The sequence below is a fragment of the Microtus pennsylvanicus genome, chromosome 4 (genome assembly GCF_037038515.1).
Source record: "Microtus pennsylvanicus isolate mMicPen1 chromosome 4, mMicPen1.hap1, whole genome shotgun sequence".
Taxonomy (NCBI): domain Eukaryota; kingdom Metazoa; phylum Chordata; class Mammalia; order Rodentia; family Cricetidae; genus Microtus; species Microtus pennsylvanicus.
This window is the reverse complement of record NC_134582.1, coordinates 525,134-552,652: the sequence shown is the minus strand read 5'-3', so window position 1 is coordinate 552,652 and position 27,519 is coordinate 525,134. Positions and strand designations below refer to the sequence as shown.

The following is a 27,519-nucleotide window of genomic DNA, read 5'->3' as shown; positions in this document are numbered from 1 at the left end:
TGCACATTATTGTACTGTAGACAGAAGTTTGTCCCACCTGGCTCCACAGCCGTTAAGTCCCAAACAAACACACAGAGGCTTATATAAACTATAAACTGTTTGGCCTATTATCTCAGGCTTATTGTTAACTAGCTCTTACAACTTAAATTGACTCATAATTCTTATCTATGTTTAGCCACATGGCTTGGCACCTTTTCTTAGTGGAGCATTTTCATCTTTCTTCCTTGTCTGGTCAGCACACCTATACTTTGCTACTTGCCTCCTGGCTAATCAGCACTTTATTAAACCAATACGAGTGACAAATCTTTACAGGTTAAAAGAGCATTATCCCACAGCATTGCATACATTCTTTGTAGTGAGAATTGCACAATGGTTAAACTGTACCATTGAAACATTAGAGTAATAGCTAAGCAGAATCTCTTCCACATGATGCTTATTCTGCTTCCTAACATAGTCAACTGGTTGTCATAAATACAACCTTTTCAAGAAATCACTCCTTATCTATTATCTATCTATCTGTCTGTATCTATCTATCTATCTATTGATCTATCTATCTATCTATCATCTATCTATCTATCTATCATCTATTTATCATCTGTCTGTCCGACTATCTATCTGTCTGTCTGTATCTATCTATCTATCTATCTATCTATCTATCTATCTATCTATCTATATTTTTATCTATATATGGATAAATACTACTGAATCAGTCTCATCTTTGTGGCCTGAAGTATTTAGTGTACAATCAGAGTAATTCCCTAACTACAGAGACACTGCAAAATAATCTCGTGTACACGTAAAACCAATGTAGTCAGGGTTAGAGTTGGCATACAGTAATTGCAGATATTAATTACTACCTTCTACAAAACTTGAGACATGCCCTTGGTAAGCAATCTAAAGATATTTACTTTCTTTCACTCCGGTATATTTTATAGTTGAAAATTCTACTATTAGGCAGTAATTCTAAACCTTGCTTTGCAATTTTCTGTGCATCTCCAAGGATATTGCAAAGTTCTGCAGGCTTTGATTCCCATTTAAATGCATTGAATGCACTTTCAAAAACAATGGTTTGTAAGTTCCAGGAAGTAAAGAATGCATAAAGTGCTGTATAAGATAAGTGTGCTTCCTAGCACCATTTCCTTGGTTTATAGTAAGTGACTAATATCTATTTGTGAAGACATGAGCATAAAGACTAATACATAATGAATAGAGGATGTGAAAATTGAGGCATTCTGAAAATAAATAACAACATGATAAGTTCAAGAATTACTGGCAGAGAGCTCTCTGTACATTATAAGTAATTCTGAAGCAGGCTGAAGAGGCAGTGTGGTTGAATTAATTATTTCGAAAAGTACGCTGAGGCAGATGTAGTTAGAATTACATTTTGGAATGTGGTGCTATCTATCATAACACCGTGTTCTTAAATCCTGAACGCTTACTGGTGCTCAGTGGGAATTGTCTGGTTAATAAGATTGTTTTCTGGCAAGTATTTAACCAAGTAAGGATTCTTTGAGTCAAAGAATAATATTCGGATTTGAAGTGGGTTAAATTAACTTAAACATGAATGCCTGGACAATGATAGTCACATGTCTGACATTTATACTCAGTTCTAGTTTTTTTGAAACAAAAGATATCATGTTTTAATTTTTTACTTACGTTACTGACCCATAGAACTAATATGTATATGGATTTCACATTAATTTCCAATAAAATAGCACTGGAGATCAATGTTATAGCTAACAATGAAGAACACTGCCCCATTAGTTATCTTTAATGAAAAGGTATAAATATGTACTCATTCTATATATTTTGTATTAGTCTTACATGCAGCCACTTAAAAATATACATTTAATATTACATCAGTCAAATGCCCTCCATATTTCTCCTCCCAGTGGGGTTATATATAATAAATCAAAGAGACACTGATTTATATAACATTTTTGTGTAAATAATACTTGAACTCAATGACAATGACTCAGAAATTTAGACAATGCTTGAACACACTTCTTTGGTCAAGACACATTTGATGAAGTTTATCACTTATATTTCATCATATTTCAGTGACATATTTTTTGCATAGAGAAATGCTGTTCTACACGTGGAAAGTAAAGTATTCCTATGTTTCTATTTCATTAATTTTAGTCTGAAGACAATCAAATAATCAATACCAGGATGTTAATAAATAAACATTCTACAAAATATTGAAATAAGACAACTACTGCTTATGACTCTTTTGACCCTCAATAATCCAGACTTTTATTTTAAAAATAGGGCACTTTAAAATTACCTTATCAATGAACAATACAAGAAACGTAAATGCACACACACAAATAAAATACCATTTTGTTTTCACAGAAATAATATGTGATCAAATGTCAGTGACAAAACTTTATAAAGGAGGAATGAATATCAACTATTTGCAGAACTTTGGAGATAACATTAGAATTAAAAATAAGTGAATTTAAAAATAGTCACATAAAAAATGTTCTTTTTCTTTTTTTTTTCTGAGACAGGATTTCTTTGTAGTTTTGGAGGCTGACCTGGAACTAGCTCTTGTAGACCAGGCTGGCCTTGCACTCAAAGAGATCCACCTGCTTCTGCCTGCCTAGTGCTGGGATTAAATGCGTGGACCACCACCACCTGGCCAAAATGTTCTTGGTATCAAAGCCATGGAATCATTTTACATGACAATAAAATGTGATTGGATAATTATAAAGGCAACACAAAACAGGTGGTATTGCAAAGGGATCTCCCTCCCTCCCTCTCTCTCTCTCTCTCTCTCTCTCTCTCTCTCTCTCTCTCTCTCTCTCTCTCTTGCCTTTGACTTTTCCTTGCCTCAAGCATATTTTAACCCTGCAGCTCAAGTTAACTCTTCTTGTTGTTACTGTGGTTTAGAATTCTCTAATCTTTCTTCTGATGTATATTTTTATAATATTTGAAATAATTCAGTTACCTGTAGAAATATTATTTTTATGCTACATATATTTAAAATCCATTATCTGCTATTGACTAGAATTTCAGAAATTTCAAATTCAACTAAAATGGTGCTAATTACTGACATTTGTGAAGGGTTTTTTTGGGGCAGTAGAGGCAACTCATGTCTAATTTTTGTATCAATAAAGACAATGATATCATCTGCTGCACCAATAAAGACATCTGTCTGTCCAAACAAGTTTTAGTTATCAACAGTCTCTCAGGGAGGTGGAATAAGTATATAAGGTGAGTAATTTAAAATATTGTCAAGAATGTTACTTTTAAAATTAAAGAGCAAATATGTCATTTTCTTGGACCAAGTACCCATTTTTAGACTTTGATATTCCTCAAAATTACTGTTAGGCAGGTTTCAAAAGAGAATCAAGTTTCATCCATCATCTCTACGAGGCAGATCTGAGTTATTCCAGGAGACGATAAAGCTTTCACGTTGAGTCGTACATTTGTTACATTGTTGGTTTGTTAAATGAATTATAATACTGATAAATTAAAACATTAAATTTTAAATGTAAAATTAATATTAAAATGTGGCCAAGGATAAAATAGTGATAGAGGAAACAAAGCTTATAAAACATGCCATGTTCTAGTAGGACAAACTAGCAGACTTCCCCACGAAATTATACTCTAATATTTTCTCATTAACACCATCTCAAATAACTTGTGATGGACTTGAAAAGAATAATTTCTTTTTTTTGTTGAAAATCATCAGTGATTTTATTCACACAGAGACCAACTAGATGTTCAAGATCCTACCATCTTTTGATTCTTTTTTCACTCTCACTGTACAGATATAATTATTACTTTTTAACTATGTGCCAACAATAGCTCCCTAAACCTATATTCTCCCTCTCATTCGTAAATCAGTTATGAGATTTTAATTTATAAAATCTATTTTTATGTCCTTTCCCTAGTTATATCCTTTTTATGACTCTTTTTGTGCGTGGGATTTACTAACCACTTAGGTATTTTTAGGGTCCAATATGAATGGTCTCTTGCTGCTTCCCGTGACTCTTTCCTTTGCATTAATTGGATCATGTTTTACCAACTTTAATTTCTAGACTATACTAGAAAGTATAGTGAAAAGAATAATTTCACATGCCAACTTGAACAAAAGAAAAGATACCAAAAGATATTTTTATGAAAGTTTATCATTTGTCAAGGTAGGAATTTTTATTTAATGTGATCACAATAATAAAAATACTATTATAAGAATACTTGAAAATCCATTTCCACGTAGCAAAAGAACTAAAAGAAAACCAGTTATCATTTTCAGTGATAATTATCTGATAAATAAAATTTTATATGTATTGTCAATGTTGTTGAATGTAGAAAATAGATTTTTAAGTTATACAAATGATTTTCATATTAAATATACTTCCATTTCAAAACTATAGTGTTTAAGAAAATCCCCAAAAATATCATTTATAAATCTACAATTTGTTGAAATTTATGGTTATATATTTGCTGGTATATAAGACCACATAATTTTATTTGAAATGTCCAAATAAGGAGCAAAACTGAATGTTTATTAAAGTAGCCTGTCTAACAAAGGTATGTAATGGTGCAGTAGGTATTATAAAATGGACCAGGATCTATCACTGCTGCACCACCTGGCATTTAGGAGCCCATTCCATAGGGCTGGATGTCTGCTCAGCCTCCATGCAGTAGGGAGGGGCTTGGTCCTGCCTCAACTGAATTTGACAGGCTTTGTTGACTCCCCATGAAAGGCCTTACCTTTTCTGAGGAGTGGATAGGAGGTGGGTTGTGGGGAAGTGCTGGGGGGAGCAGGAGGAAGGTGGTTGGTGTGTAAAATAAATAAAAAATTGAAGAGAGAGAGAGAGAGAGAGAGAGAGAGAGAGAGAGACAGAGACAGAGAGAGACAGAGAGAGAGAGACAGAGAGAGAGAGAGACAGAGAGAGAGAGAGAGAGAGAGAGAGAGACAGAAACAGAGAGACAGAGAGAGAGAGAGAGAGAGAGAGAGAGAGAGAGAGAGAGAGAGAGAGAGAGAGAGAATAAACGGATTTGATCTAATGGTTTTGGCCCGATAATGGTAGTTGTGGTTAAGAAGTATAATCCGGGTGAAGGATCCCTGTCAGATTATGCAACAGACCATGCCATTGGTTCACAGAAGGGATGAAGTCTTCCTTCCTCAGCTGGTGGGTTTTTAAACAGGTCTATATAGGACTGAGATTAACCCATGTATAGCTATTTGTTTAAGCATGGGGGATGGAAAATAAGTGGAGTTTGCTGTTGGAGAAGCAAGAATCAGAGACTCATATAGCAAGTATAAATAAGCAGAATACAGGAAAAAATTTTTAGCCAAATTTAATAATACTGTTTTATTATTGTTCACTCTAATAGAAAATATATACCAAGGCAAATAGTAAATTTCCATGAACCTTCTTTCTTTTTTAAAATTAATATTTTATTAATTCTTTTGAGAATTACATACAAATTATTTTCATGACATTTCTTTACAACTTCTCCCCTTTTCAGGTCCTTCCAGATCCTTATAGACCCTCTTTTTTCATTTTTTTGTTTAATAACTCATTAATTCCAGTTTGTGCTGCTTTTATACTCTGGGAGTGGGACCATTCATTGGAGTGTTGTTGATTACCAGGAGTTACACTAATAAAACTGACTCTTTTCCCAGAAACTCTTCTGTTAGGAGGATCATGAAGCCTTTCTTCTTCCATGCTAAAATGTGACTTGATCTGATCTTATGCAATTCTTGTAAGGACTATGACAGCTGATATCAGTTCACAAGTGTAGTAGTTCTCTTTTGTCTACAAGATGCTGTTTTGTGTCAGCCATTCTGAATAGCTAAGTCTTAATCCCTTGGAGAGGGATGTAATACAGATGCTTCATTGTGGCTATGTACTGCACAGTCTTTTATTCACCGTTCTCTAGCCAGTTGTGAGTTTCTGTACTAACAACCATCTATTGTACAAAGAAATTCCTTTGATGATGTGTGTTAGCTGCACTAGACATAGGTAGAGAGATGTAAATTTGGAAGGAAGGTTTATACCATGTCCAAAGCTCAAACTGTTCTTCCTTCTGCCTCTTCCCCTCCACATGGTGCCATGATAATTGTAATTTTTATAAGAAATATAAAACAAAGATATAAAATATTAACAGATCAGAAAATAGACACATCGGATTAGTCAAATTTATTGTTATAAATTGTATTTTCAAAAAGATGCTTTTGAAAATTTCAGGTACACAGCATGTGACAAAATCTAGTGTATTTGTCATAGCATGGTGGCTCTTAGTTTGCCTTCGCTGAAATAAATTTGAAAATGTTCATTAGGTGTCAATGCATTCTCTTTTTTTCAAAGAAGGTTCCTTTTATTAGCTGATTCCTGGTAACTTTTATCCACCATCTCATCTTCCCCTTTTGTTCAGAGTGGTGGACTTGGACATTATGAAATATAGCACTATGTATCCTGCCTATCTAGAAGCCAGGAGATGCACTAATATTAAAACTCATCACATTTTTATAGAAATTGGTTAAATCTAACAATAATTTACACCTATGAAGCTTCTTATATTGGCATTATATTTCCCACTTACAACTTAAATGGTGCTCAGAAACGTAAGTTTCATAAAATAAAGCACAACTTAAGTCTTAGGTTTTTGACTATTCTTTGTATTAAGTTTCATCTGTATTTCCTATTCTTCCTAACACTGAATTTCAGTTCCATGATTTCCCCCAGACAAAAGCAGAACCCACATTTATTTTTAAGAACTATGTGTTTTATTTATAAAGATAACTAAGAATTATGTACATTTATATAAATAAACTAGTTATGAAATGACTAATTATGACTATGTAACCAGAAAACTTGATGCTTTTGAATTTTACAAAATTTTTTCTATTAACCTGTGATTATGTGAGGTGAAACTCACTATTTGTACATCTCTCTTAATAAAATACCTCTAAAGAATTAACAAAGATTATTTATAAAAGAGAACATGTAAGTTAAATTTATTCCTTTAATTATTTCAAAAACAGATGCTGATTGAGCATAAAGAGTTTATTTTCCCCTGCCACTGCTCCAGAACAACTATTATTATCCTCTTCTTATTCCTGATGTTTCCTGCAGCACATGTTCATTTTCTTAGTTCACTGTCGGTCATGAGGATAGATTCATCTTCACGCCACTAATGACTTAGTCACTGTGATCTGGTCGTAACATATTATCCTCCCTTCTCTCAGGGGAAGTCAGTGGCTTGGAACTCAACAGATAGCCATTATCATTCACTTCAACATCTTAATTCTTCTGTAACTTCCTTATGTGGGGATATCTGTCTTGGGAAAGGAAATAGACAAAAGGGGAATCCATGCTAACTTCTTATTACTATTGGAGGTTTACTTCTGTGTTGCTGTATACCTAATAATGAGCAACTCAGGAATTGACGGTCCTTTCGAGGGTAGAATCATCACAATATCTAGAGTCTTGCAGGATAGTTCACCTAATGGAGGGTTCTCATTTGCACATAGGTTCTGCAGTCCAGACTTGTTCTTTGTCTCTATTCTCCCATTCCCTGTCTTCAAAAGATACTTTTCAAGGCTAGGTAAGTGTCCTGTTTAGGATCATAACAAGATGAGTCAAGGGAGGCTAACCGTAAGCATCACTTGTTTTCCAAGAAAACACATGCTTGATGGATGCAATCAGTGTAAAAATGCGGTTCATTGGATGATCAGCATCCGTGTATTTGAATATCCTGAAGAGCTGAATCTCCTTTTAATCCCCAGAACTTAGATACATCATGGGGAAAACAGATTTCACTTCAGTTCCAATTACAAATGCTTTGGAAACTTAGTCTGGCATTCTGCTTTGTAGGACCTCTGCATTTCCAGCAGTGTCTCCCATTGCCACCGACATCCCCAAACTCTACAAATGTCTTCTGCCAGTGTGGGGAATAGAGTGCCCACACTTTCTTATAAAAGCTCTCCATAGAATTATGTTCAATAATCCTCCAACCTGTTCCAAATAATTACTTAGTATTTTCTCTTATTAGACACAGCTCTGTGGCTGCCAGATATTTATGAATCCAGAACTGCCATTCTAGAGTTGTTATTTCAGAATTGTGAGGTACCACTTGCAAACATACTTTTGTAAGAATACAAAACCCATAAATAATATAGTCAGTACTATCTAAGCAAAGCTTCAGATACTGGCGCAGTATGAACCACTGAGGAAAATGTCAACGTGGATCTATAGGAACAACTGAGCAAAAACTTGAGATTTATTACAGATATCCAAGAATTTGGTCTACTCCATTGTGTAATACAAATTGTTTTATTTAAGTTACACGAAGTGCTAAAGATTTAAATGTAACCTCGTCTTACACAGAGGAAATAAACACACTGCTAGCTTCTTCTATTTTACATATTATTTTAAAATTTCTACTGTACAATGATATTGGAATGGACACCACTTAATTCAGGACCATAAGGAACTGATATGCAATGAGGAATTTTATGATTGTATATCTAGATATATCCTTAAATAATTAGCAGTGAAACAAAACATGACTCATGCTTGTTAAAATTTATAGAACTCTTTAGAAAATGTGATTCTATCCCTACTTTAACTACAAGTTTATCAAAGTTTATTTGATTGTAATGTGGCTAGAAATTGCACATCCTGTTGCAATGTGCTCAGTGCACAGACTTCTGTAAATGGGAATACTGGAATACCTGCATTTTTTAATTAAACACTAGCATTTAAAATTCTTACCGAATTTATAATCTCAAATTTTCCAAAGCCTGACTACTGTTATAATTTCCAAGTAAATCAAATTTATTTTGGTATCTATGGAAAATATTTTAAAAATAAAAAATCAGTTATTGTTATTCATTGTAGAGGTAATTAACCCTCATTAGAGTGCACATAACTATGTGAACATAGTCATACAAATTGTTATTATTTTGAATATAAAATATTTAGCATTTTTGTTACTGTTGTTATAGTATATGCTCTTTCACATGCTATTATTCCCTGAGAATAAAATTCTCAATAAATATAATGTTTCACTCTATGGCTATGTTTTAACTTATGTAGTGATTATTCATCTGAAAACTCCTGAAGTTAAAAGAGCTTTTCCTAATATAATTAATCTGAGAAAATGACTTCTATCTCAATTCAATAAATAACTCACTTTGTTTTATTTCACTGTTAGAATTTACTTTATGCTTGTATGTAGAGTATAGATGGATTTTAACATTTTTGATTATGATTATCATATACATTGGACATTGAAATATGGATCATTTGGCTAAATGACAAAAAAAATCAAGAATTGCTTGACAGCAGAATTCATATATATATATATACACACACACACATATTCCTATATATGTATATATATTCATTGAAATTACTTGATCAGGTTAATTAAAAGAAGGCTGTATTGTTTCTTTTCTTGATTTGGAATTCTGTATATGAAGTCTTTTCATTACCATGTTTATGATAAATATTTTAGCTCATATTTTTATTAACTTTCCCATGTCATTTAATTAAGGGATGTAGAAATGAATTTTAATGTCATTACTTTTTTATAAAATTTTCTTGATTTTTGGAGGATTGTTCCATTTGTGACATATGAATGGAATGTTTATATCTTTTGCTCTGACAAAATACACTGGGGCACAGAATATTGCTGTCACCTCAGGATATTTTTCTCCTCCACCATGTTCTAGCTATTCATCACTCACAAGTAAGCACAGCTCTGATTTCTATCACTTGGGATATTTTTGCCTATAATAGTAGGTTCTTGTGAATTGGCAGAAGCCAGCTTTAGCAGAGTGCTAATTTCCTCCATCTGTGAATTCCTTTTTTTATTTACTTCACCTAAAAATATTATGGTGATTTTGGCATTCATAAATTTGATTTTTTTGATGAATTCTGGCTTATTTCTTTTTTAGTCATGCATTAGTGTAAGAAAGAGTTGTCTTTAATTGCACCCATATTAAATCAAATCTTGAGTGTGTTATGAACCAAAGTATGGATAGCATCAGATTCCAACTTGGTGAACCAATGAGTTTTGTCATGGTTACTTACAAAAATATGGTGAAAGGTTACTTACTGGAGCAATAATAACTGAAAGTCAGCTGCATCACCAAAACATACCCTAGAAGGGGTGACAGTTCACAAAACCTGGGCACCTGCTTCACACTTCACAGGTTGCAGATATCTTAACAGGTTGGAGAGTGTCTTTCCAACTGATCCAGTTGATCTAAACATCTTCCAGGCAGCTGGTCTGGTCTCGGGGTTTTCTTTGCAGGCTGACTTGTCTAAGAGTCTTCTTTGCAGCTTGGTTACACTGTCAGGGGCACTCCCAGATTGCTTACTCTGTCACAGAGGAGCCTGGTGAATTTTATCATTTTGAAAGACTTCCTGAAACTATTTTGAGCTGTTTACCCTTCTTGCTTAACCCTGCGGGATGGATTGTTTCAATCTCAGAGGAAACTATTGTACAACAGAGTCATATGATGATCTATACATGCATGGCATCATTCTAGGACAATTTATTGTTTTTAATGCCTTACTATTCTCTAGGTATCTGAAGAAATGCTTGTGATCTGGAGACTAGGAAATTTGAAAAAATTAAAGCTAAAAATGCCTATTTATCATGCTTTCTTTCTCTCAGCAACATTGTTGGAGGTCAGGGAATAGGTTTGTTAGAGAGGAACACACATACACATGCACACTCACACACATGCGCACACACACACGAGACAGACAGAGAGAGAGGTGTATTTGAGTCACTGTGAAAGCAGTTGACAGCATGAGATAAGATAATCACAGTAAAGAATTTAGCAACCACTTTTATCTAGCACCCATATTTTCTTTCACCTTTAAAATTATTTCCATAAATATCTATTCTTAGCTAGCCTAGAAGTAAATAAGATCAAATTGTATGAAGAGTTAGGATAATAGAAGAGGAATAGCAATTTGAAAGCAAAATAATGTTGAAGCAGTCAAAACAAAGTAGTTCATCTCTCCTTCATTAAAGAATAGTGTGAGATCACCACAAAATTCATTAAAGTTTTTGTATTTTATGTCGAGTCTGCAAGCCTATAGTCCATATTTCTCAGAAGGAAAGGTTCAGTGTATGTAGCGCCCTCCTATATTACGTGACAGTACGGGACTACTCCTGTATAGCGGCGCTTGCACTACAGGACTATTCGTGAGCCTCGGGCAAGGGGCTGGAGATTGAAACACACAAAGACACACAGAGACAGCACAGACAGAGACACACACCTCTAGTCACTGGTAAAGAAACCCCTTATTGAATAACTCCTCAGAGGCTTATATACCCAACACAGTCATGTGGGCCAGCAGGTGAAAACCTCATCTCCTGATCCTCAATCAAGAACAAGGCAACACATGCTCGGGAAGAAGAGCTGGACATAGCTTTCAGTAGTACAAATCAGAAGGCCAAGGAAAGGTCACTACCAGGGAAGAACAGCTCCAAACAGTCCCAACAAGTGTAAATCTAAGTATGCAATTGACAATAAAACACATTATATTTAGAAAAATCATATATGATTTAGAATCTAGTACCAAATAATGCAGGCAACAAGAGTTGCAAAAATTTTTTGATGATTCTAAAATCTATCCAAAAAGGCAGCATTTGACATATAATATAAATGTATATACATTTTTGATCAGTCATAAAGAAATTATTTGGTTTCTCATTTTAGTTACAAAAACACAGTCTTTTTTATAGAGTATGAGATAATGATGTTTGTTAACAACATGCAACAACATTATAATCACCAAAGGCTCTCATGACATGCTTTTACCAAGGCTATTAATTTATATGCTACAAATTCTTTTAAAAAGCCGGAGCTAGCTTCATCTATGATACTAATTGAACATCATAGAAAATCTTCTATTTTTGTGATTCTAGATTTATCCTTAACACAAGCAACAAATCTAGAAATGAAAAAAAACTGTCATATAGCCAAATGATTTATATTTTAGTGTCCAATGTATATAATAATCCTAATCAAGGATGTTTAAAACTATCTATACCTTATTCACAATAATAAAATAAATCTTAACATTGAAATAAAACAAAACGAGTTATTTATCGAATTGAGATAAAAGTCATTATTGCAGGTTAGTTATATTAGAAAAAGCAGTTTAACTTCAGGATTTTTCAAATGAATAATCACCGCATAGGTTATAATACTTGTGATAATAATTTTTCAGTTAGATAAAATGTACTGATGATGAATTAAAAGTCATTGCAGATATAGCCTACAATATTTCATTGGACAGTATCTTAGTATATGAAGCTGGTTTCATTAGCAGTACTAATTAAGACTACGAAACTTGAATTATCATGAGATTGCAGACACCCCTGTGAAATTAAACAGTTTTGTATTAGGTAAACACATAAACTACCTTCCCACCAGTCATATTACTAGCCAAATACTCTAAAAGATTTAACAAAACGCCGGGCGGTGGTGGCACACGCCTTTAATCCCAGCACCCGGGAGGCAGAGGCAGGCAGATCTCTGTGAGTTCGAGACCAGCCTGGTCTACAAGAGCTAGTTCCAGGACAGGCTCCAAAATCACAGAGAAACCCTGTCTCAAAAAACCAAAAAAAAAAAAAAAAGATTTAACAAAAAGACAATCCAAATTTGTTAATATAATAACTTAATGTATATTAGACATCAAAGAAGGAAATAAAAATGTTACTCATTCAAAGGCCATATGTACACAGCATAATACCTACCTAAGTTTTTAGGCATATGGCTTTGTCACTTACAAGAAACCAGGAACTTGGATTGAATATTAGAACTTTCTCTAGTTGCTACATCACTAAAAATTTCTAAACAACCTGTTGATAAAGTTGTTTTCTTTTTTCAATATTTTTAGTAATTCTTTAAGAATCCCGTATATTGTGTTTTGATTATATTCACTCCCCTCCCCCATCTCTTCCCAGACTCTATAACCACCGAACTGTATGTCTTCATTTATTTTTATGACCCACCCATCATTTCCAGTTTGTTCTGCTCATTCTATTGCCTGTGTGACTTTCACAGGAATCCTCAGCAGTCATATCCTTAAACTCTTCAAAGCATGAACGTTCTCAGACATCTCTGAACTCCACCTGACACAGTAGAAAAGTAGGTAGTCACTCACCATTCTGTTCCCGCTGAACGCCTGCTGCCAGTAGGTCAGGCTCCCCTAGGCTGATGTCGTTCAGCCTTGTCCCCAGGCATTCCATGCAAAGGTGTTTGCACCACTCCTCAGCCTCCAGCTCTGAAAATGAGCACACATGTCAGGACGGGAAAGGTAGTGGGGAAATGCTCCCTGAATGTCCCCCAAGAAGCTGGTAGGACTTGAACAAAGAAAGATATATTGAAGAATCAGGGAAATAATTTTCCACAATTTTTTCTCATTTATTATTTTGTGTGTGTGTGTGTGTGTTTGTGTGTGTGTGCCCAAAGAAGCCAGAAGAAGGCATCAGATCCTCTGATGCTGAAGTGATAGGCAATTGTAAACTGTCTAATGTGAGTGCTAAAAACTGAACTTAGGTCTTCTGAAAGCAGCATGTGCTCTTAACCTCTGAGTCATTTCTCTAGCATCTACTTCCCATTTTTGATAATACATTTCAGCATGTTTTTATGTATTAACCATAATATTATTCATTTTAGAATATTTTAGAATGAGTAAAGTTTTTGACAGAAATTTCTTAGAAAAGTAACTTAAATAATAAAATAAAAATAAACAAGTGAACCCAACTGTAAGAAAAACTATATTAAGTATGTGAATGTTTTCCTGATTCTGCTTCAGAAGTATGTGGCCTGGAAGTCAGATCCCTAACTCGTTGAGAATTGCAATGAATCATGAATTTGTCCTAGAATGGGATTAATGTATATATTGGGATTGATTTACTACAAAGAGGAGGGAGGTGTCATAACTGTGCCATGATTTCTATGTAATGTGTGCCCTACAGGTTTATATGTTTATTATAAATAAATATTTAGTCTCTAGGTGGTGACATGTTTGGGGAGGTTGTACAATAGTTAAAACAGTAACCCTCAGTCTGTGGGTCACAACCCCTTTGGAGGTCCTATGACCCTTTCACACCTAAGACCATTTGCATAACAGATATTTAACTTATGATACATAGCAGTAACAAAACTATACATAAGCAATAGCAATGAAAATAATTTTATAGTTGGGGGTTGGTTACCATGACATGAATAAGTGTATTAAGGGGTCACAGCATTAGGAAGTTTGAGAATAGTTGCTTTAGAATGTGTGATTCTGCTAAAGGCAGTAGATTGCCTGGAGGTAGGGCTTTAGACTTTTAGGCGGCCTTGCTTCCAGTGTGTCGGATACATCTAATACTTTGTTGACATCTTATAACACCTACCCAGCATTCTCACCACCGAAGAGCGAGATCAGTCCAGTAACTTTGCAGTTGGATGAATTTATTCATATTGATATCTTCTGAACCATAAGTCAAAATAAATCAGTCTTCTCTTTCAGTAAGGCTTGCTATCACAGTAATGACAAAAGTGGCCAATACACATCTACAGAGTAACTTTCCAATTACTTAATCACTCATTATTCTTGTAGAAAATTATTTAAGGGTGTGTTGCTTTTTTTATGCTGCATTTGTTTAACTCTGTGGAGCTATGATTTGTTGCCAATCTAAAACACCCGATGGTCTAATAAAGAGATGAACAGCCAATAGTGAGGCAGCAGAAAGGATAGATCGGGCTGGAGGTATAGAGTATAAATAGGAGGAGAACTCTGGGAAAAGAAAAAGGAGCAAGAGAGAACAAGGAGAGGAGAATGACAGTGACCAGCCACCCAACCACCCAACCAGTCATGGAGTAAGAGTGAAAGCAAGAAAACCAAAATAGAGAAAGGTAAAAGCAGGGGCAAAATGTAGGAAATTTTAAGAAAAACTGGCTAGAAACAAGCCTACTAAGGCCGGACATTTGTAAGAAAGTGTAAGTCTCTCTGTGTGTGATTTATTTGGGAGCTGGGTCACAGGTCTCCCAAAAAGCCAAAGGCAAAAACAAACAAACATCAACATTTTAGCATTCCAACATGGGATTAGAGTAAAAGAAAATTCAACAACACATTCTTGTTTGGATTATGTCTCAATTTCATTGTATTCAAAAGATACTCTTTTTTTGCTAGAAATAACAGAGTTTCTCCGATATAACTAAAATCCCATAGTATGAAAGTTTAGGGTTAAGTAACATGAGTTACTAAAGTTCTAATGTGATGTCACTGTGGATGAGAGGTCAATGTGATGACAGAAGTGGAGTCAAGTAGCCAAGTTACTTTGCAGATTTTTTTTATAAATATAAAGTTTAATATTCAGGGGCAATCACCAATATCACAATAGGAAAATTGGATCCAAACTTCTGCGTTGGCACCTGCCCAGAGAAGTTTCTGACTTTTCCATGCAGCATAAATCTGTACTGAAACTATGTAATATAGATTTCCATCAAACCTCTTGCTCTTTGTGCATGACACTACAACCTTTGCTTTGACATTTTAAACTCCTCATAAAAAGTTATCTGTGATAGGTTTTCTCGACTTCAGGGATTTTTATATCAAGTTCCTTTCTACCATTAGGCCAATTCTAGCAAGGTCAAATCATGCTTCCCTCCGGAGTTTGGTCACTCTGCCTTAACATCAAATAGGCTTGATTAACAAGAGAGATTTGCTGCTGCTTCTTAGTTTTATGTAGATCACAACATTCACTAGAACATAAAACAGAAAGATCCTGCATTTTATCACACAATCAAAACAGTGTCCCTGATATTGTAATTAGGGGAAGCATTATAACTACCTCTCGTGCTGTTGAGATATTTTAGCATTTGTACACTTATTTTGTATCTGTCTTATTACAGTCAGATTTCTGCTCATCTCTGCATGTGGCTATGTTAGTCATTTAAGGAATATTTATTAGAAACTGATAATGTCCTTCCTTTAAGGCACAAGATACCATGATAATAACTAAAGTTTAAAAAATTGTAGAGGTATTTACAGCATTTTTCCCCTGACCTCTGGAATATACTAAAAAATCCTCAAGTCATTACCTGAAACCTGCAGTCACACTGGTAACTTCTTCATGAAATTGCTCTTTCTAATCAGAAAAACACCCCATAAATGGGAACAACTGTCCAGTAATGAGAACAGGGGCCCTATATGGGAACAACTGCCCCATAACGAGAATATAGCCTGCTCTACTATGAAAGAGCAACCATTTCAGGATGGAACAAGCAACAGTTGCTTGTTCCTTCAAACAATGATTCTCAGAGTCCCCTTATAATAAGAATGGGAAAAAAGTTCAACAAGACCATAGTCTGATCATGCTAGTACCTATGCATACGCCTGTTTCAGTTCTTCCCCCGTTTATACCAGTTGCCCCCAAATGGAGATAAAGATTATTTTACTGTTGTCTCATATGATTATGTTAAGTATTAAATTTATTTCCTGCCTTAAACATTACTGTTTTCCTTTGCTTTCTGGGAGTGAGATGCTGGATATGATTTATTGGGATTTCCCTCTCCGCAGAATTGAGCTTCTGGCCTGGGACTTTGGAAACCCACTCAAACGATGTGAGGTGCACCATCACCACAAAGCTAAACTTCTTCCATGAAAGTGCCCATCTACTTTTAAATCTTTTGAACATGTATGACTCACTGAGTTTAGATGGTATTTCTGCATAAGCCTGAATGGGAGGTTATTCTCTAGAACATGGGCAAATTGTATATGGTTACACCAGAGATAAAAGTAGCACCCTTCCCCTAGCCAGTACTAACTGTCCTTTTTCAAATAACGCAGCTGTTTTTTACTTGTTCTTTCTTATGTAAGCTCTGCATGTTTAAAGAGCCCAAGCCGAGGTCCCCAGTTAGTTCCTTGGGCAGCTGAGGATAGGGAACCTGAAATGACCCTAGCCTATAGCAATACTGACGAATATCTTACATATCATCATAGAACCTTCATCTGGTGATGGATGGAGATAGAGACAGAGAGCCCACTGGAGCACTGGACTGAGCTCCCAAGGTCCCAATGAGGAGCAGAAGGAGGGAGAACATGAGCAAAGAAGTCGGGACCATGAGGGGTGCACCCACCCACTGAGACAGTGGAGCTGATCTACTGGGAGCTCACCAAGACCAGCTGGACTGTGACTGAAAAACCATGGGTTAAAACTGGACTCTCTGAACATGGCTAACAATGAGGGCTGATGAGAAGCCAAGGACAATGGCACGGGGTTTTGATTCTACGCAATGTGCTGGCTTTGTGGGAGCCTAACCAGTTTGGATGTTCACCTTCCTAGATATGGACAGAGGGTGAAGGACCTAGGACTTACCACAGGGCAGGGAACCCTGACTGCTCTTTGGACTGGAGAGGGAGGGGGAGAGGAGTGGGAGGAAGGGGAGAAGGGTGGGAGAAGGATGGGAGGAGGGGGAGGGAAATGGGAGGCTGGGAGGAGGTGGAAACTTGTTTTTTTTTCTTCCTTTTCTCAATAAAAAAATAAATATTTTGTATATTAGTTTAATACATTCTTTTTACTGAATTAGTATTTTTCTGTAAACTTTGTTTCATAAGAACCTATGACCTCTTGCAAACTAGAAAAGTACTTTACGACTGGACTATACTCTCTGCCTCTGTTTGTGTGTGAGTCATTGTGTTTCTTTCTTATTAAGCTGAGGTTCACTACAGATGAAAGTTATATAGACCTATTGCCTTTTGTCACTTGGTTTACACATTAAACTTCTTAGTATACACCAAATGTGCAAATACTTAAATTCCTTTGTGCATGAAGAGACAGTAAATATTCTTTAAAGTTTTCTATATCTTTCTCTTCATGAAAGGAATGTTTCTTCATTAAGCTCCTTTAAACCATTAGCTTGTGTCTGGTTCCGAACTCTGTAGCAGAAACTCAAATATTTCATTATGTCTAAGATTAAATTAAGAAAGTTGGCAATTTTGAATCTGAAAATTGAAAGGGACCTGGTTATAGCAAGAAAAATGGACAAAGGTGAAATATGTTAGAAATGCATTTGTTTGTGGAGAGAAGAGATGGGCAAACAAAAATTGTAGGCCAATATGAAGTTCATATCTGGAAAAGTGTCTTCCATTTCACTTTAAGAGCTCCAAGGCAGTGAGAGTGTTTCCCTTTTAATAAGGAAAATGGCCTTATTAAATGGCCTCTATATGGAATATTCTAAGAAAGGCCTTCTGAGTAAAATATTACATTCAAGCTTTATTGCTTTCATTAAATTTGGGCTGAAGACAACAACATTAAAGTTAAATGATCCAATATGAGATATACTTGAAAAAGAAAAGAATTTCATCAAATGTATAGAAATATCTCCACCAGATAAAACTCCCATTGCAGAATTAAAATGTATGACATTGGTCATATGTTACTTTATTATATGATCCAGGCAAGACTTGTTTTGTGGCAATCCTAAATCATTTTAACCTTCCTTCACTGCATTTAGCTCTTAGTAAAAGTCTCAGGAAAGTACAGATGAAATACTCCTCTTATCTCCTTCATATTCCACAATTTTCATTGCATTTTCTTTTCAGAGTTTTCTATGATTGAGTGATCAATGTTATCTTCATATTTATTAAAGTATTAAATAGCTGGTTTGCTGTAAACTGAAGAAAAATATTTCTCCAAAAACTATTTCTAGGATAATATAGAGCTTTTCCTCATTTTCAAGTAAAATATATAAAGCAATATATATTTGTTAAAACTTCCATTCTTGCAAAAACACTTTTTACTAAACTGACTTCATTGATAGTTCATGCCCTTCTGCTTTTCCCTCACACTTAAAACCTTGACAGTACTCCAGCAGACATGAAATGACCACATCTCTGTTTAACATATACAAAATGACATTTCACTGCAGTGTCAGACTTGAAGAACTGATCTGCTTAGAGATGAGGAAATAATAGCTTTGTTTCTGAAGAGGAGGTATTTTTCTTTTCTCCCTACAGAATGCCTCTCTGATTTTTTCTATAAATTTTACACTTAATTTTCCTTTAAAGTTTGTTTCAAAACCAACCTTCAATCAGCCTCCCAAACCAATTTACAAGTGACATTTTCACTCTGCACTTCTCATTGTATTTTATTGAAGCCCAAATGCCATTGACAAACTTCTTGCCTTTCTCGACCATGATAGTTTAAGATATAGGTTTTTAGGAAATTCAGTTGTTTTAGTACCTTGAAAGCATAGTGCAGCACACAAGCATGGAAAATGATCAGTAAATGCTGAACATATAAATAGAAGTGACTATCAGTTATTTCTTGAATATTGAATACAATTTGTAGGAGCACATGAAAATAAAATAGGTAGTCTCTTTTGTTGAATGCTCTAAGGTCTAATGTTGAGTTCTATGTGGGCCTTGTAAACTTAGCTATCTTAGATAAGAAAGCTATTGGAATAGGAAAAAAAATCAATTTGTCTTTTTTTGCAAAAGTCCAGCTTGCTAACCTTCACCCACTCAAAATTATTTTGCTTAATTTCATTATCTATATTTTTCTTTGACTTCATTAGGGATATTTATTTCATAAGGAAAACATTATATAAGTTGTATTTGATTCTGAATGTGCTAAACTATTGGTCATTTTTTTATAATCTATATAGATATGACAGTGAAATCTCTAAGAAAGGACAACAATGGAAAGCCAACACAATGAGTTACTACTTAAGTGTATCTAGTTGTTTATTGAGATAAACCGAATTATTTTTGGTTTAGCAGAAACTTGAATAGCATTTGTTTTTTAAATCGGAAACTCCAGTCTGTTATTTTTCTCATTTTCTGAACTGTGGAAGTTATGTTTGGCTTCCAGACAGCCAACTAAAATGTACCTACTTGTTTTCCACAGTAACAAATGACAAATATCAGCAACTGACAGAATAATCAAATATGACATTCCTCTGCCTGGCATGAATGCATTGCAGAGTGCTTTGATATGGAGGTTAGCAAATGGCACAAAGGCTCATAACTATTCAAAGAACACAAAAAGGAAGATAAATGAACACCTTTATGTGGTGTGAAAACATATTGCATACACCTAAGTGTGTATGTACATGAGTGTGTGTGTGTCTCTTTGTGTGCATGCCTGCAAATGGAAATGCAAAATGGGTCGATGTGTGTGTGTGTGTGTGTGTGTGTGTGTGTGTGTGTGTATCTGAATGTAATTTTTAGAGATGGGAGTTGATGTTAAAACTACAGGAAAGAATTATCAAAAAGGAAGTTGGGACCATGTCATCAAGTGACATATTTTTTTTTCTGATTTACAGCCCATTATCTTTTGAACATTTTCAATAATATCCTAAAATGATACATAGTAATCAGAGGTATTTCTCTTATAGAAATACAAAAAGGATATCTTTAAAACAGTATATTGAATCATTTTATAATTCCCTGCTTATTGTGAAACATTGTAAAATAAGATTTCTGATTGTTCTATAGTATTGAATATCTAGCATTTACCAAATGCATTGCAAACAGTGTCCTCACATATAACCACAGACAAATTGAAGTGAAAGTCATTTTTACATGTTTTCTAAGTTATTCCTGAATGTGTTTTAACTCTAAGACAATGGTATGGTTACATTCACAGTATCCTGGAGTTCTATTCCTATCACTGCAATTAAAGATCAGTTTGTTTGTGTCTGTAGTGTCCTTGACTTTATTTATGGCTGCTTAATCAAATATACAGTTAGTCACTGTGAGCAATGTTTCATCCCCCCACAGAGATTAATACTTAAATTAAAATATAAAGTATCTATTAGGAGCCAGGTGGTGGTGGCATATACCTTTAATCCCAGTATTCAGGAGGCAAAGACAGGTGGATCTTTGTGAGTTTGAGGCCAGCCTGGTCTACAAGAGCTAGTTCCAGGACAACCAGGGCTGTTATATAGAGGAACCCTGTCTTGAAAAAACAAAAACAAACAAACAAATATATTATGCTAAACCCCAAGAAAACAACCTCCATTTTTTTCTTCAAAAAAAGAAAAGAAAAAGAGGAATTGTTCTTGGAATATCTTTTCATGCCCTCCCAAGTGTAGTGGATAGGAGCGAGTGTCATTAAGATTATCCTTTACAACTGGCTATTGTCATTTGTTTATACGCCTCTATAGAAAAACATGTTTTTGCCATGTGTGGCTTATTCACCATGTGCAAAGACTTGTCCATCCTGTGCACCTTGTCTGCCATGTACATGGCTTGTCCTGTCCTTGTGATTGTATATTATAACTATATGACTTTTCTTAACCCACAGGGTACAAATTGTTTAATGCTCTGAATAAAGTTGGCTACTGCATAATATTCTATTCTACTTCATTTATCTGCTCTATTATCCCAGTGAAAATACATTAATTTATTTTATTAAAAATACCAATATTTCAAATGTATAAAAAATGCTTGCTTAATTTTTTTTAATCAAGAATTTTTCAAAGTATGAAAAATGTCTGGAAACTGTTCTGATTTTCATCAAATAAGTTCTTTTATAGTTCTCGGTTTGTTTGAGGCAAACGACAACTCTTTTTTATGGATTGGCTTGAATGCAGCATTACTCAAAAGATGATCACCAGTAGTAAGAAAAAAGCACTTTAGTTTGCTCAACATGTGTAAGACAATTCTAGGGGATTGGTGCTTGTGAAAGTCATTATAGTCCTAAGAGTTAACAAGCAAGGTCATAGCTAAAGGATTCACAAGGGCACTGTCTTTGACCAAAGGCCAGTGTCCCTTTGTGCTTTTTGTTAACAAATCAATTTCCTTTTCAAGCTAACTTAAAATAGTTTCTTTTTAATTTTCTCTTAAATGCTGACTGAATAATAAAACAACTTAAAGTATTAGTTTAGTAGTCATAAAGATAGCTTGCTGGTCTGTTCTGTGAGAAGAGGTTCAGCAAACAGAACGTGAGTGACTGATGACTCATGGTGAGTGGTTGGGAGGATGGAAAGGATTTGATTGCCTTGGAAGAGCCAAGAGTTTGATGTAAAGGTGAGGAGAATGAAAATATGTATCCATAAAGAAAAATGTGGACAAGTTTGAGAAAGAAGTACAGAAAAGTTGGAGATATAGTAGATATAGCTCAGGGGTAGAGTGCTTACCTACCATATATGAATGTCTGCATTTATTATCTATCAAGTGTTGGTGAAGAAAAGAAAAACATGTAAAACCTGACTATTTTCATAATCTTAAGTAGATAGATCAAATTTTGAAAAAAAGCTATTGAACATGGGCTATATAATAATAAAGATTCCCTATAATGCAAGAAGATATTAAGTTTAAAACAGTAGATTAGCCAGAACAAAAGCCTCAGTTAATAAGATAAGGTAGATATAGATATGCATGCATTATAGTGTAATGTATAAAAGAATAATAACACTGTGAAGAGAGAATCCATTATATGTTAATAATATTCTATGTGCAATTTTTCAAACATAGTAAAGAACTGGTTTTGTTTTGTTTCATTTTTGTATGTATGGTTAGAGAACATTCCATATTAATATTACAACTAAGATTTGAAAATATAAGATATCTTAATATTTCAGTGAATAAGATGTTATACCAAAGAGAACCATCAATTATCATTATCATTTAGACATTAAAATGCAACATCAAGCTTTAGCAAAAGAAACAGAAAACAAATTTGAGAATATCAATATTTTACAGATTAGACAAAAATGTTAAAAAATAGAAATGAATTATTATATTTTTGTCACTGTATTTTAATATACAGTTAGTAGGATATGTTCCAGAATTATCAGACTGAAAAAAAACCAGAAATAGTTACCCAGAAATTACTACTAAAGTCATAATGTCCTGTAGTAACTGAAGGGGAAGAATCAAATCAACTTCTACAGCATCAAAATTATCAATGTCTTAAAGACCTCCCACTGATAAAAAATTACAGTAAATACAGGAACTGCCTGTCAAAAATGGTTTATATTTCTCATCTATCATATTAGAATGTAAGATTGTAAATTTATAATGATTATAGACCTAAATATTTTGAACTAATATTGAATGGAAATTCAATAGCTTTTCATAATATATTTGGAGCTAACTCTTTAAAGGATCATGAGTCTCTTCTGGACTTTTCGTTCTTGTTCACTAGTTTATTCTAGGATCATACAATCATAAAACATGATTTTAGTGTTTATTTGACAGGAAGTAGAGGTGGGGTGATGAGAACAGGAGAATTCTGGGAAGGAGGAAGTCCATTCCTCCCAATTCTGCCCAGATCACCAAAGAAGCAGGATGTGACCTGCCCTGCTAAAAAAAGATACTGAGCCATGTGGCTAACATAGACTAGAATAATGGGCTAAGATAAGTTATAAGAGCTAATATGAAGCCTGAGCTAATGAGCCAATCAGTTTATATCTTATGCAGACTCTCTGTGTGATTTTCTCTGGGACTAAATGGCTGGGGGACCAGGCGGGACAGAAACCCCAACAAGCTGGCCCTCATGTTACAAATACTCATGTCTGTTAATGGTCATGCCACTTCATGGAAACAGTGCGGTTGAGCCAAGACACCTAAAAGTTGGAAGAATCTTCTCAATTTTTCCTAAGTCCTTTTGGATCCTACGCTCCAGCGTTATCCTCTCCACTGGAATTGAACACTTAGTCATAGCAAAACACATTTCAATTTCAGAAAAAGTTTCAACTCATGTTCTCTCTCTTAATTTTTGATTTGAAAAACATAATACACATCTCAAAATTTCCAGGGACTTAACCTTCTCTATAGAAACAAGAAATAAAAAAGAACTTACTACTAGTCTCAACTGAATCAACAACTCTTTTTACTGCTGACTGGGATTGGGTGGCTGTGAAGATCTTTTCTACAAACTCCATTTAGATATAAGAATATGAGGATTGAGCTGGGCAGTGGTGGCACACGCCTTTAATCCCAGCACTCGGGATTCAGAGGCAGGAGGATCTCTGTGAGTTCGAGGCCAGCCTGGTCTACAAGAGCTAGTTCCAGGACAGGCTCCAAAGCCACAGAGAAACCCTGTATCGAAAAAAACCAAAAAATAAAATATATGAGGATTGGAATTTAGCCAAGGAAAGCTGAGCATAAGGGCCAGTCAAGGTAGTAAGGTCCTGACTAAGGGCTTACAGTGGACATTGAATACACACTTATTTTTAATTCCTTCACATCCTCAAATTGCAAATCACAATTCTAGAATGTTAATGTTATTTCTTATGATTGTTTTAAATTTTTGTTAAAAAGTTCTTATAAAGGTTCTTTGTAAGTTCTCAACAGTGTGATAGTGAAATTATCCTAAATAAAATAGTTTTCTGAAACTAAAATCATTATGATGTCATAAATATAACCATAGTTTGTAAATGTGGGAAATAAGAATTAAATTATTGGAAGTATTTTTTAATCCAAAGATAAAATAATGACACAGCAAGCTTCATTTTAAAACAAAGCAGGTATTAGATAGACTGTGAGTCACTACAGTTGTCACTCTAATTCTGAAGTTATGGCCTTCAGAATTAGGGTCCTATCAGACATGGCCTCAGGGTCTCTGCAGTGAGAAAGAAGTAAGAAAAGAGCTGGGCTTGGCTACTCATCCAGTATGCAGCCTCAGCATTTTTCTTGTTGTCCATTTTACATAGAATGGCTGGGAGCTGATCTCTGAAATGTCCATTTGCAATATATTTTAAGAAGGATCATACATTTCCACAATCTGAAAATATTTTGATGCTTTTCATTCTTCCTCTGTCTGTACTCTCTCTGACAATTTCTGGAAAATACAGAGAATGTCGAGAGTTCATATAGAGTGAGAATGAATATTCAAATACAAAAGTGTCATATATTACATACTCACACTTCTCTTTAAAGTTATAGGAATTTTGTTTTTTATAACATTCAGGCTTGCTTTGGGTTTTAAAGTACTTATGTAGTTACTTACCATAGTGATGTGAAAAACTAAGAGTTTAGACTCTCACAACTCTTTTGGGGGATGCTGAAGATTTCTGAAAGCTGTAATATTTCTCGCCATTCTCATCATATTTTCTGGCACCACACCTCTCATCAGAACACACAAAAAAATCTATAATCTTGTAAGTATGATTAGGAAATAATAAATGCTACAGAGTCCAGTTGATAGTTATGAAAAAAAACCCTCACTTAAAATAGATATATAGATAAGTAGATGATAAATAGATACATAGATGATAGACAGTGACTGTGTGGGAAAGTAAAACAGTAGAGTACAGTTAGTCAGTTCACAGAAAGAGAGATATCTTCAAGATTTAAAGGGCAAAGCATCCTTGAACCCCCAAGAAATAATCAGGAAGAGTCTTGAAAGGTTATGGCATGGCAAAAGGCAGCTTCGTCAAAACTCAGTGTCTGAGGTAGAGAAAAGTAGTGTGTTTAGAGGTTTACCATAAAGGAAAGAACATGCTGAAAATAATTCAGCTAGAGTCAAGCAGAATAAAAACCAGCAACCATTTAGCCTGCACCAACTTAAACCAAGTGGGCACACAAAGAAGATGCCTTAGAATTAACCAAAATGAGTCTGTCAAGCCTCCAATCCCTCCAGTGACATTTAAAGGGTATTGATGTAGGAGTACTGTCTGCTGTGATTACCATTAATGAAGAAAGAAACTGCCTTGGCCTGTTGATAGGGCAGAACTTAGGTAGGCGGGGAGGACTGGAATGAATGTTGGGAGAATGAGGGTGGAATCAGAGAGACTCCATGGAGCTGCTAGAGTCAGACATGCCAAATCTTTGCCAGTAAGCCACTGCCACATGGTGATATACAAATAGAAATGGGTTAAATAAATATAAGAGTTAGCCAATAAGAAGCTAGAGCTAGTGAGCCAAACAGTGTTTTAATTAATACAATTTCTGTGTGATTATTTTGGTTCTGGGTGGCCTCCTCCTACAGGGCACATTATTTTAAAATTGATATATTATAAGATAAAAACTGTACTCTACTGGTCTAGGAGGTTCTTCTGTTTATGTATTGCTTTCATTGGTTGAATAAAGAAACTGCCTTGGCCTTTTGATAGGGCAGAACTTAGATAGGTGGGGTAGACCAAACTGAATCCTGGGAAGAAGGTTAGTGTGGTAAATACCATGAAGCTCCTGTCTGAGACTGATACTGTTTAGAATCTTTCCTAGTAAGCCACGACCTCGTGGTGTTACACAGATTGGTAGAAATGGGTTAGATCAGGATATGAGAGTTGGCCAAGAAGAGGCTGGAGATAATGGGCCAGGCAGTAATTTAATTAATACGATTTCTCTGTGGCTATTTTGGGGGTTAAGCTAGCCATAGAATGCACAGAGACACATAAAAAGAATAACATTTTTAAAAAGACAGCAGAATAAAACTATAATACCATTCTTACTTTTATTTTTGTATTGAATATCCTCAAACACATTTTAACAATTAACAAAACAAATAAATTATATTAGAATAGATTTTGAAAAATGTATACATGCATATGATATATATGTACAAATGATAAAACTGAATATGTATATTAGAAATTCCTAGAAATAATAGTCAAAACTATGGAACTAAATTGAAATTATGATCCAAAAAAAATCAATAAAAATTCAGCTCTCCTCCTGGATTTTCTAAATGAGAAACAATTAAGATGAATAGCAATTAATTTACTTATGATGAGTGCTTAATGTATTTAACACATATTTTGTAAGTGTATCTGTAAGAAAAAGCTAACACCCACCTGAGACATACACCACAATAAACCAGAATGCAAATATCTCACAATGATAAAACAAAAAGATTGAGATAACATATATGATAAATGAATGAGAATGAACTGAAGACTAAATATTAATTGTACCTGGCAGCACAATTTTATAATTAAGTTTGTACATTAACATATAAAATATTTCCAGATTTGTTTACAATCATGAAAACACAAAAATATATTTTTGTTTTAAAAGAGTAAAACTTTACCATATGGCCCAAAACAGTACTCCTGAGTCTTTTCCACTGGAAAGTAAAGTGTATGTAGCAAAACTGGATGAAAACTAATCCTAAAACATCTGTATGGTTAAATATTAAAAATATAAAAGACTGAACTCTTGATGCATGCAAAAATATGGTGGACTATGCAGCTATTTTGCTGTGTGAACTCCGTAAGGTACTGTGACTTTCATTGCATAATATTCTTGGAATGCAAAAATGGAAAACAAAATAATGATTACTAGTAGCTACTAAAAGCAAATTAGAGGTGTGGGTTTGATTACAAGGGCTTCCACAGTTGTAGATATATAAATATGCATGTGGTATAATAATATGAAACTGTACACAAACATTGTGTTTGTTCTAATTTTCTGATTTTTGTGTTGTTATACCTTGACATAAGTTAAGTCTAGTGGAGGAAATGTTTCAGAGATAAAAAGGAACTTTTGAGAGCTTGTACCAGACAAATCAAACTTATATCTACATAAAAATGGAAATCTAGAGTGGCTTACACTGAAAGGCTCCAAAATGGGAATG

At 34.6% G+C, this 27,519-nt stretch overlaps 1 protein-coding gene across 1 annotated transcript in view; it reads right to left on the bottom strand.

Annotated features, from left to right (window-relative positions):
- The window catches only part of Dok6 (docking protein 6), a 306,256-nt gene that overhangs the window by 116,107 nt on the left and 162,630 nt on the right, over window positions 1–27,519 (bottom strand). The window contains exon 4 of the mRNA XM_075968101.1: window positions 13,161–13,280. Within this exon, the coding sequence (XP_075824216.1) occupies window positions 13,161–13,280 (120 nt within the window). The remainder of the gene's footprint in view (window positions 1–13,160; window positions 13,281–27,519) is intronic.